Here is a 13,040-nt window from a genome sequence, read left to right as displayed (position 1 = left end):
CAGATTCATTGTGGTTCCTGAGGTATTCAGAGATCTCAAATTGATTAGGATCCTTAAAAGACTTGTGCTTTACAATCTGCCTCCACCCAAATGATGGCCAAAGTTTTCTAGAAAGTCCAGTGATTCAGTCCCAGTGGAGTCTGTCAGAGGGCTGGGGATGGAATCCAGGTACACTTCTGTTCGCCCACACGAGCTTTCCATCCCTGCAGTGCAAGCAGTCTTTCTCTGTGGACTTATTAACTCACAGTTATGAAACAGAGGACAGACCTTTTATAGAAAATTCCTGACTCTATTCAGATGAAAAAAGTAAGAAAAACAGTAAACAAATGATCTAAGTTATTGTAACAAAGATGACCACAATTTAAGCAAATGATTTAACTCATACTAAGAAACACTGCAATAGACCATTTAAAAAAAAATTAAACTCTTGAATAATATTTTTAGAATTATAATTTTATAGTCTATTCATTTAGACTTGCATCAATTTATTTTGTGCCTATAACAGTAGTATGCAGACTCTCACTGAGCTGTTTTTCAGCTCCGATTTCCAAAAAATGAAATTTATTCAGTGGTAATACCAGCGTTTCAGAATAAAAAGCTCCATGAAGAAACATCTTTTAGATTACATATTTTGAAAAAATAATAGGAATTTGCTTTGAGTTTAGTAGATACATCAGAAACAGAAGTGTGAAATTGTGAAGTTTCAAAACACAACTTTAAACAGTAAACACAAAATTTTAGTTACATGTGTGAGTGATGAATTTCTTCATTCTAACTTTAAATTCTCAGGTTTATACTTTTTGACTGTAGTCTAGACTTCAAAGCCACAATTTTATAGCAAATATTTTGACTGTTAATGATGCAAACAGCATTAGCCAACTGCAAAGCAAGAGTAAGCTTTTCTAATCTGTATATTAGCTTTTATGAAATACAGAGTTTAGTTGTATGACTAAATAAACTAGGGTCTTCTTGTTCATATACACACGTTACAATTACTCTCCATCTCAGCATGCCTACCTAAACAATGCTGCTGAGATCACTGCAGTTGTGCACCACTCAGAATAGTTCCTATTAAAGACGTGAAGAGTTTCCTTTCTCTTTCAGCAAAAGCTGAAATTTTCAATTATTCTAACTTTGTCGACAATGCTGTTCTTGCCTCCCCTAGCCTGACTCCTATGTTTCCCACTTGGTTTTGTTTTTTCAAGCAAATACAAAGCAGTATTAAATGTTACTGACTGTTGAGCGTGGCTAGGAGTCAAATCCACAAATCAAACTTTGTGAAACAACAACCAAAAAAGGGAGGATTGCCACAGTAAACAATGTTGGACGAGCACCAGCTATTCCCGTTTATCTGAGCTTATATCTTCACTGCCCAAATATCACTGCTTTCCTGTTTTTTTGCACCCTTTCTCCCCTCCCAAAAGCTCTGGTGACTTGCAGAGACAATGATATGATGCAACAGACACTCCTGAGATGGATTTGAACTTCATCAACCAGTCAACTTAAGCCTGAACAAGAGAGAACAAAAAAAACACCATTCCAGTCCAGCATCAAGCTTGTTTGAAACCATTATATCCTAAGCAGACACAGCAAACAATGACTTCTCAATGGCATTGCACCAAGTGTTACACACAGAAATAAATATTTATGTGCATTTAGCAGTGTCATAAAATAAAGCGCCTTCGAGGATTGTTTTAGTAAAGTCACTGAATGTTGCTGTGTCCTCAAGAAGCCTGAAAACATTTTTTCCAAAAGCATCTTTCTTTACTGGACTAATTAACTGCTCCCCCGTTATCTTGTCACAACTATTGTACGTTAGCTTGATGCCTATGCAAAAGAGACCAGGGAAGCAAACAAACAGAAAAAAAAAAAACACTCCCAAACACTGTCATATTTTTAGTATCCTCTACTTAAATTAGTGTAGTACCTATTCTATCCTAGCCTGGCCCATATATTCCTTTATCTTACTTGCATCAGCGCTGGCACTTGTTTAATGCTTTGCAACACTTTGTGGGACTAACTTTGTTCATCTCTACATCACTTCCACATCCAGGCAGGCAAGTGCTGATGCCAAAGATACAGAAGATAGAGACACACGTGATCATCAGACTTGAAATCAATCCGAACAGATTGGGAATTTACAAACAGCACAACTCCTAAAGCACAACTTCCCAATACAGGAGATCTTTGCTGCCTTAAGACTACCCCAAACTGGAACATGAGAAGAACCTACACTCGCTGAGCAAAACAGGAGTTGCCTTAACAGTAAAATTTAAGTGCATATAATCTTGATCACCATTTTCCTTCTCAAAAAATTAACGATACATCATCTGCCTGTAGCACCAGCACTAACCCTGCTGGTAGAGGAGCTCCCACCAGGGAGCTGCTGAAGGCGCTCCGCCATCTTACCCCCAGCAGTCAGGTTGCACCAACTAGTGGGCAGATGGCACTTTTCAAGGAGGAATAATCTCACTGAATTGCATATTTTACCACAAAGTGGGGGCAGGCAGGCAGTGAGATAGGATGTGGTGCTACCAAAATCCTCCTTGGTACTAGGGAGAAGCTGCCCGCGTGTAGGCCGAATGGCGTGGTGGCCTGGGCCTACAGCCAGGTGCATACACCGGGGGGGGAGCTTTTGGAAAGGACAACCAACACCTTTGAGTTTTCACATCTTGAGTTTCCTCCTGTGGTGCCTAGGGCTTATTTATTATACAGAAGAATTACATACAGAGATATACATACATTATTTTAACTGCATCTCTGTCAGTGAAGTTGCTGCTGTTCAATCCCACAGAGCAATTCACTTGCCTGCCTCAGTACTCAGGAACATTTTATACTCCTACACAGCAAAGGAAAATTGCTCAGATAAACAGCTAATCCAAGCTTCTTTCTCTTCCCCTTCCTAGGTAAACAGCCAGCTTTCAGAAATCTTATCTGAAAAGCGTGAGCCACCAAAGAGCTAATGCTTAACTCAGCTTCAGTTGTTCCATCTTAAAATACATGGAACAGCGCTATTTTGCACTTTATGAACTGCCTCAATGTGCCCACATTACCAACCCTTGTGGTGGTGTTTTTCTTCTTCACTCACTGGTATGCCATAAGCCACAAGACACTTCTTTCCAAAATACTTCTACTTCTGTGTATAAAGGAGCTAATAACTAAGTGGAGAGTTCCCCCCCCCCCCCCCCCCTTTTTTTTTTTAAAAAAAAAAAAAACAAACTGTTTATTCCTAGTTAGAATGAAGGCTTTCACACAGGCTTCTCATCAAGGAAGAATCAAAAACAATTCATAAAAAGACCAGGTTGAACTCTAGTTTTAAAAACACTAAGCTGTTTTGCATTAGGTGATATTACTACTTGTGATATTATGACCCTGCTTTCAGAGTTTAAGTCTCTTCTCAAGTCCCTTTTCAGAGTTTAAGTCTCTACTCTCTCTCTTTTTTTTTTTTTGTATTAAAAACACATGTAATAAAAAGCAAAAAAAAAAAAAAAAAAGCAGACTATACCAGGAGAACTGAAAACATCATATGTTCAGGCACTTTCACAAAACATTCATTGCAATAAAGACAAAAGCATAAAGCATCTCCAAATAACTGTTTTGGTTTATCATTTATTAGAACCACTCAGAACAACAGCTACACAATTCATACAAATAGTGTTATAGCGTAATCATCCTGTCAAGAGTTTGTTTTGAACCTCATAAAAAATGCCTTTGATAAGTAACTTGACTGGGGGCTGAAAGAACAGTTTTCTCAAACATAACCCATACAAACTGTTACTTATCATTACAGTTTTCAGGACATGATGCAAAGAGCTAGCAAGATACTAGGGATAGCAGGAAATCCTGTCCATAACATAAAATAATGCCTTTCTTGACTATGGAGCACTGGTTATGAAACGTATCTATCCTACATCATCAGCTCCCTAAGAGACTCAACCTCTGTCTCCACAAACAAGGCCAAATAGCTCAATGCTGGATTACTGTAATTCACTGTTTCTCACCTTGGATGTCAAACCAACGATAAGACTCCAGATGGCACAAAAACAGGACTGTCTGGCTCCTGCAAGGTTTAGGCTGGTATTAGCACTTCAGTCTCTCCTTTGGCTTCTGGTCTTCTCCTGCCAGCTTAAGGTCTTGGCCCTAATCTTCAAAGCAATTAATGGGCTGGGCCTCTGTTACAGTGAGCACTGTGTTGTGAGTTTTGAGCAGCCAGAAAAACTGTGCTCTGGACAATGCAGCCCAAAACAGAAAGCATGAAACCTGCATGCAGTGCATCCTTACGTTGAAGACAGCAAATCACAAAGCAAACTTCCACACCAGGCTGGATAAAGCCCAAGTCTTGTCACATTTAGAAAGGGCTGCAAACTTGCTCAACTGGGTACCACTTTCTCACTACCCGAGTGACCTTCATACCAACTGCTTCCTCAAGAGCTGCTGCCCACAGAGATGTTACTCCCTAAACTGCATGTGTAAGGAAGTTTATTTCCTCTGGACTTTCAATCTGTGCCTGATGGATAGCTGTGAGTGAAACTTTTAAAGATGCTGAGTGTGCATTTTGTTTGTCCAAAGGGTTGAGCTCACACTTCAACCTTAAGATGGAGGAAGACAGTGAAGGCAGCACAACAAACAGATGCAGACAAAGTAAAGCCATAGGTTTTTGTTACTGTTTTTGTTTTAAGAAGCACACTGGAATATGATCAGAGCAGCATGAAACCCCAAAACACATTGATTAGTGTTGTGCTTCGCTCTTACTCTGTGAACTAAATATTGCTTCCTTGGGTCTGATAGTATTAAGAGAGAAAGAAGAAGGGTGGTAGGCTTGGGGAGTGTCATTTATGACCACATGAAAAGGAGATCTGTTTGTCGGGCGTTCATCATTCACCCATCTGCAGATTGGACAATATGGAACCATTGTACCAGGTTACGTGACTTCTCCTCCTTACAGTCTCATTCAGAAGCTATGCCTTATTTCCACAGCAAGAGAAAGATTTTTCACATTAATTTCAGGTTGGAACAACAACAACAATTCTTTCTTCATTAGCTTTGTTTCAAAGCATACTTCCAACACCTACTAGTATTTATCAGTGTGTGTGTGATTCACACACACACACACACATTTGTGTTTTATTTTATAGTCAAAACTCTTCACAAAACAAAAACACACACGAGTAAGAATTTTTGTTTAGCAGCTGCTCAGTGCTTACAAATATATATTCTTAAAGTTGCTAGGATATCAGTGACAGGCAGATGCTCTAGACAGGATAGTCCTGTTGGGCAATGCTCCAGCCACTGCACCCTCTGCTAGCATCTCTGATCAAAAGGATCAATCCCTTCAGGGTGATCAGAGAAAAATCAAGAAAGATGGCAGGAGCTAGTACAGATGAGCCAACAGCTGAAACTCGTCTCAAACAACGTGAGACTAATATCCTCACACACAACAATAAGCTTAAGCAGTCAAATCTTCTAGGGAAACCAGGTTTTCAGATATGAAGTGTTTTCTAAATAGCCCAAATCATTTCTGGTGATCAAGCATCTGATTATCTGATGTACAGGAGAAACAAACAAATAGAAGTTAAGCCTCTAGTTACCCTTGAGGCATTTAAAATAATTGTCAGCAAAACTCAGAGAAACACTAATGACTTTGGTGCAAGCTTTGCATTATGTTTTTTTTTTTTTTTAGAGTTCACTTATAGCAAATACTATAGTAAAGATACAGTGGACAATGGCAAATAAGGACTTGTCACTATATCTTTTTTTGGAACCGGAGAGTAAAACTTTAAGTGTTAAGGGATGATGTGATTATTGTGGAACCCAACAGGAGTACTGCCACATGCATCCACAGATGAAATACACACCCAAAGCTGAGCAAGTTCAGCAAAAGAAGCAAATGTAGGAAAAGACAATTCACCTAATAGATTAGTTAGGAATTCAGTTAGGAATAATGATTTATCTTTTAAATAAAGCTCACAAAAGAATGAGAAAAAAGAGAAATGACCCATCATCAAAAGCACTACAACCATCAGTCTACTCTGCACTTAAAACCCTTCCTCCAGGCAAAAGCATTAGGCACCAACGCAGTCACTACAATTACAGTCAGGTTCTGCACACTGAGCTTCTAGGCAAAACAGTGCCCATTGGAGGAAAGCAATTCACAGACTCTAGAGATACAATCCTTTTTCTTTAATAACCCCAAAATAAGCCGCTCTTGGCTTGCTCTGTTGGAATCTGCTCAATGCTACATCTCAGAAATTCAAAGTCAGTTGCAAAAGTGAATTTTGCTAATATTTCTATATATTTTCAATGTTTTAACATCCCTAAAATATTTATCATGGGAAAAGTTGCTTTGAAGGTATAATATCATTACAAATTCATTTACAGGAGTTATATAGTGGAAATACCTTTAGTAGGAAGTACCTCTACCTTAAAGTACCTTCAGATAAGCACCTTTTAACTTGCAATAAGCAAACAATTCTTTGGTGAAAATGGGGCCAAACAAAAATTGAACTTATGTGATGAAGCTAAAATTTTGAAATGATTAAGCAATAAAAAGAAAATCTGACAGCTCTGTCAGCACTTACTGGAAAGATTATAAATACTAACGATTCAAGCCAGGCCAAAAAGAAAAAAAAAACAACAAGCAGTATTACAACCACTTGAGCGCTTGATAAATACAAATGTATTTTCCTGCTTATGTAAGAAAAACAACTTTAAGATTTAGTTTTATATTCAAAAATAGTCATTAAAATGGAGACTGAAAGTAGAAGTGTGAGGTTATAAATCGATGTGAGTGTGTATTTGAGGTATTTTGGCTTAAGGGTAACCCTTGTTTTTATTCAAACATCACAAGACTATCTTTTCATCTTTTAAATCTGATTTTCTTGGACAAGAGGTAAACTAAATCAGGTCCCAAATTCTTAGCCAGTGAGAAGCAGATCCAAAGCTCAGCAAGATGCACAGGCAGCCCACACAAGGACCAGCTCCCACCTGGGAGAGCCATACGCCGCGCACGCACAAGCGCGTGCTCTCCAGGTGCCCTCTCAGGCTGATGTTATGAACTGCAAACTGCACTAAAAGCATGACAAGGACACACGATGCTTGGCCCCACTCAGGTGGGACACAAAAGAACTGCATACTTTGTGTGTCATAAACCAGCTAACATTTTGCTGAAGAAAAAGCGTTTGCTGCTTTTCTATTTATAAGAGGAAGGTTCAACATGGGAAAGCTTTTTAAGGAGTTAATGTAAAACAGTACTCACTGTTATCCGCAGTATGGAAGCTTTCACAGAGGTCCATTTGTCCTGTCTGCGGTCTATGACAAGGATAAATCCAATCCCAGCATCTCGCAAACTAAGTTTGGAGAAGGAAAGAAGGAAAAAAAAAAGTTCAGTTAAAAATGCAAATGAAACTCCTCTGGTTCGCTCATTCCAAAAATCAGAGATAGAAGCTAGTTAAAAGAAAAAAAAAAAAAAAAAAAAAAGGCAGCTTGACCCTTTTGTGCAGAATCTTCTTTATTTAAGGTATTTAGATGAACATGTACTACACACCATTGGAAAGATGCAGCAGTCCCAACTATGTCCCACAGGGCTTCAAACCATATTCAAATCATGAATTGTTCTTTTTCCATGAAAGGTAGTTTTCACATGTCTTGTGCAGATATTATTTCAGATGAAAACAACACCCTTTGGTTCTCCATTGTTTTGGTGCCGATATAATCCCTGCTTCATGCTGTTTTCATTTTCCTTTTGCATCTGCTTTCAACCTTCTGTTTGGTTCGTCTTCCTCCTTACTAATATTTAAAATCCTTTAAAAATGCAGGGCTTTCTGATCATTCCACGATATGGCTCTGTGCATCTGAAATGCTCTCTTGCTTCCAGGCTACAAACTTGATTTCAGGTACATTTTGACATTCACCAAAGCAAGAAATCCCTGTGGCGTTTAAAAACTCAAACTCACAGATCCTAAAAACGAGATAAGCTGCCCTTCCCTGAAATGGAAACATCTGTGAGAGAGAGCACTCAAATCCTGGCGTACGGGTGACCTTTCTTGCTCGCCTGTGCTCAGCTGCATGTGCTACCGAGTACAAATAAAGGGATCTGCTCCTGTTTTGTAATTTCCCATCTAAGCCAATTGTGTAATGCCAGCAGCAGACCTTGCCGGCCAATCGCAATCAAAACGAAAACAACAGGCAAATACAAGGCAGACAGACCTGACTTTGTTTTTTTCTTGTAGATTTTGTTGTATTTAGTCTCTCTGCTGCACTTTGATTGCAGATATTAATTTTACGGCAAGGCCTGCCGGCTCTGCTGTGTGAAGTTCTGGGAAATATTATGTATTGATTTGTTGTCATTGTACCTTAAAAATATAAAATAAAATCAACACAATACAATTTTAGGATCCTGTATTCAAAATTGCTGAATCATACGAAAGTACCTGCTTTGCTTTATAGGATTGTGCTGATCGCATTATAACAGGAGGATGTCAAGGAGAATGAAAATTATTAACATCCGGACGTGGCATCTAAAGCTGATCTTTAAAACTGCAAATTTAAACATGACTTACAGTCCATCTCCTCTCCTTTAAGAGCTGTACATCTCTCAGGTTTACAGACCAGATATTTAGGGAAAAAAAATAATCAGAAGTGCAAAGAAACATCAACACTTCCTTTCAAAAGCAGAAAATAAGTCATTTTAACACAGGAATATTTGAAACGCCACCCTCCTCACTGCCCACGTTCAGTGCATGTTACTTAACTCTTGCCTCTGGGTTAGGATAACACTGATAAACAACATCCGAGTGCTTGCCTTGTAAGCCTGAATAATGCTTGCAGACAAACGGGGCATTATATTAGGAATATGCTTACCACTACAGTAAATTTCCATGATTTACTGAAGCCTCCCTTCTTCCTTCTCTTTCTTGATTTGAAGGGCAAGAGGAAGAAAAGGGTCTAGATTGCTTTTAAGCATTTTCGTGTACCCCATTAAAACTTCCCACCATTTTAATGTTCAGCCACTGAGCAAAATAAAATGCTAATAGCAACCAAGTTCCACAATAACCAGGTAACAAACCAAACTCCTCGGGTCACACAGCTCAACGTGAATGAGTGGAGTCCAAAAGGTGCTGTGACTTTTCCCAAACAGTTTGTGTTTGGAAGTTTTAAGACTGCAGAAGAGCTGTTTCCCATAATCAGTGGAAGTCCCCAAGAGCCCTGCAATTTCTGCATACTTCCTCAGCGCAAAGCACAATCTCAGATCCCGCAGAACAATACAAGGTCTGCATCACATTTCCAGAACATACTGACATTGTTTTATAACAGGAATAAAATTAAAGCCTCCAACAGAACAATCAGACTTCTTTTCAGGGCACAGGGAAGGACAGGCTCAGCTGGGGGCCTGGAGAAGATCCAGACACCAGATCCATGCTGAGTGTTCATCACCTGCCTCAGCACCTGACATTCTGCAGAGCCTAATATCAAAGACAAGTGTTACTGAAGTGGAAGAGCTGACAAAGGAAAACACATATCCAAGATAGCCCGAAAGGTGTCCTTAGCCAGCCTTTTTTGATTCAGAAGAAGGCTCCTTTCCAGGCTCAGAAATAAAAGCCACCATTTCCCAGTGCTGGCTAGAAGAGACTCAGCGGCAAAGTCTTGAGCACCTGACTTCAAGCCATTAACACTCTTGCCAGGTTGCCTAAAAATATTAAATGCTTTGTTCTGAACCTTTCACTGAGTTTTATGTCATTCAAAATTACATAATCCTTGCCCCCAAAAACGTTAACATGTCATACAGCAGGATATGAGACAGGAGAGTATGGAGAAAAACGTAAGAGGTAAAGGAGAACTCCAACTTGTTACCAGAAAAATATCAGGAAGGTAACACAACAGCTCCCCTCTCACGTTCAGCTGTTCCTAAATTTATGTTTATTACTTCAGGTGCTCTGAAGGAAAGGGACTTTCAAACAGTCACTGTGGGAAAAAGATCTGTTATCCTGACGGCAGCGCCTCGTTGCGAAGGGCTGGCGACTGAGTCTGCGATCCAGCTCCGGCAAGTGTTAGGCAGGAAGCAACAAACCAAACCGAGACGTCGTGTACGACAGAGCTGGGAACACTAGGAAGACAACAAAGCCGAGAACACGATGAAGACAACAAGGCTACGTATTCGAGAACAAGTAAACACTGGAAACAGGTCTGTTTGCCAGTCTGGCCTCGCTCAACTTCCCTCTCTCCCCAGCACCCACACCTGCGCACGCAGTTACCAGACCATTCCCAAGCGCCCCCCCATTTTGTGATGAGTGGTACTCATCACAAAACATACAGGCCATAAATTTTGATTTGACCAGCTACTGTGAATCCATGGTCTGTGATTTAGACAGATTTTTCTGAAGGTATTTTCTTGCCACAAAGGCCCTCATTCTCCTAAGTGTCAAGTCCCCGACCCAAGGATGGAGACACTTGAGCTGCTCAAACAAAGGGCTGTTTCAGCCTTTGAAAGCATGGCAAATTGTTCCCTCACCCCTCGGGAACAACCTGATGCGTGGCCAAACATTAAAACAAAAAACCTCAGGTGAGGCATCAGGAATGGAAAGAAAATTTGGCAGCATTATAAATGACTGGAAGTCAAGCCTTACAGTGAGAAACAGCAGGCGAGCCTAGCAGAAGCACCTGCCTGTTAAGGCTCCTTGACATTTCCCTTACCACCTCTGTTTTTTTATTGTAAATGCATTAACTTGTATCCGGTGTACTTTCTGAAAGATAAATTATAAACTTGTAACTCCAATTTAGTGTTTCCTTCCTCTGTTTCCCTCCTAACACAAGAAATACATCACGAGTTCAGCTCTGTTCTTCTGTTTACTCACCAGCACAAAGAACAGAACATTTTTACAAAGGCAGAGAAACCACCCCGGCTCTGCAGGGAATACGTCCAGCAAGCTCACAAAGGTCAAGCCAGAAAGGTAGAAAGCAGGGCAAGGGGAGTAGGGGCCGCAGACGACAGATATTAGGAAAAAAAAACGCAGCACAGGGTAGACTTTCTGCTCAGTTCCCTCCCTCCACCCTGGTGAACCAGCGCAACACCATCTGGGGATGGTGAGGAAATGAGGATAAAACACCTGCCCAACAAGCACCGGCTTTTCCATGTAGAGCAGGACCTGAATTTTCCATCTAGTGACTCCTCAGCTTCGGATTATGGGGACATCTCCCTCGCTGTCAAGTTTGCAAGACTTGTGATCTCATGCACCTGGGGGAAAGGGTGGGAGAGCTTACAGTACATGGGATTGCAGAGAGGAACTTCCCTCTGGGGTATGTGGAAGCAATTACATAGTCGCCATCTGAAAGATCCCTGCATTTCTCCGAGGTATGGGTGGTGACAACTGCTACACAAATAAGTTCCTAGTGCTTTTTACACTGCTGTATGGAAACTGCTTGCAATCGTTGCTTTCTCTTACCGAGAAAACAAAGCAAATCTTCAGGTTTGTCACAGTGGCTTGAAAGTATCAAATCTGAGGATGTGTGAAATGCAGGGCAACATCTCAGGTTAAGCAATTCCAGTTTAATACAAACTAATTTCAGTCTTAAAGTCTTACGATTAAACAGTTGGCTTATATTATCCTCAGGATCATTCCCTACCTTGACTACATCTGCCTACACACACAGAAGGACTAGGAATTCTTGCTTTCAGTGGCTGAACAGCAATTCCAGCAGGAGGATTTCAGTAGTATTCTGTGAAGAATTAATGTATCATCTACACCAAGGCAGAGACTGCAGCAAACTGCAGGCAGGTCACCGCATTATAAGCGGTCTACAGATCCCTAATACCCCAACTCTTAAAGGTTACTCACTCTGTAGCTCATCGCTAATCATTAACAAGAATCAGTGATATGCAGACATGGCTTGAAGAGATGTAGGAGCTCTTCAAGCTGCTCACAAATCCTTCTGGTATACAATATATAATATACAATACCCTTCTGGTATACAACATGCAGGCCTATGTAGGAAGCGCCATGGAACTGGCCCATCTGCCCATCATCAACTATCCTACTGCACCACAAAAGGGGCAAACATACAAGACCTGGTGACAGATCATCTCAGGAATGGTACCGACCACCCCGTCCATATAGCAGCTACCTTTAGACATGAGGATGCCATGAGAAAGGTTGTGTGGACCAGCTCTATAAGAAATAAATCTATATTTTAATTCTCAAAAGGTAGACTTGTGTCTAGTGCAGAAAAAGGCAAGTTGGAGCTCAAACAGGTTAATCATATGAAAAGCAGACAATCCCACAGCCTGAGCACTTTCAGCATCAAGTGTTCCCATCATGCCCCTATTGATGAAAATCCTCCCAGCAGCTACCACTCTGAAGGCAGATCCTATATATATATCATCCTATAGAGTAGGGTAATTAAGAACAGCATTCCCTGTCACTTTGTTTAGGAACAGGTTGTAGAAAACCAGACAATACTACCAAAGTTATCATTTCCCAAGAGAAATTTTGCATCCTACATTTTAATACGTATTTCAATAGATTGAACCGCAGCCACTTCAAAGACTACTTCCCATCTCTGCTGCCACTGCAAAGGATGTCTTCTAAGGGAAGTGAGGGAGCGAGGGCAAGAACTCTTTCTTAATCCTAAATGTTTCACAGATTCAAAAAAATGAAAACATCAATGCCTTGGCAAGGAATGAAAGCAGAGACTTGCCTTCTCCTTAATGGCTTTTATAGGCTCTAGAATACAGTCAGATAATAAAGTGAAGAATGTGGTATTAATAAACCGATCTTTGCTACAGCAGTTATGAAAAATACAATCAGTCAAGCCCCATGGTGACAGGAACTCTAAGGCTGGTTTCACGTTAGCTGTTTTCATACAGGTTTTGCATCAAAATGAAGAGCAGCAACAATTCCCCCAGCATAGCCTTGTCCCATGTCTCCCATCCTTATGCCCCTTATACAGGAAAACCAAGACTTCTACTTTTTAGTTTTCACATACTTATACTTGATCTAATCTTTGTATTTTGATCTTTGACAGCTTCTGACTATCCGAAGTGAGAC

General features: G+C 40.4%; 1 protein-coding gene across 10 annotated transcripts in view; it reads right to left on the bottom strand.

Annotated features, from left to right (window-relative positions):
- The window catches only part of MCF2L (MCF.2 cell line derived transforming sequence like), a 155,027-nt gene that overhangs the window by 32,611 nt on the left and 109,376 nt on the right, over positions 1 to 13,040 (bottom strand). For 9 of the 10 annotated variants that reach the window (XM_082763788.1, XM_082763786.1, XM_082763790.1 and 6 more), the window contains one exon: positions 7,256 to 7,346. In XM_082763788.1, coding sequence (XP_082619914.1) covers positions 7,256 to 7,346 — 91 coding nt within the window. Of the gene's footprint in view, positions 1 to 7,255; positions 7,347 to 7,543; positions 8,095 to 13,040 lie in introns of those variants that run through there. The other variant, XM_082763796.1, reaches the window with a different exon arrangement.

This window comes from Aythya marila (assembly GCF_965140915.1).
Source record: "Aythya marila genome assembly, chromosome: 1".
NCBI lineage: Eukaryota > Metazoa > Chordata > Aves > Anseriformes > Anatidae > Aythya > Aythya marila.
Note: the sequence above shows the minus strand (reverse complement) of the source record. Positions and strands in the feature narration are given on the sequence as shown.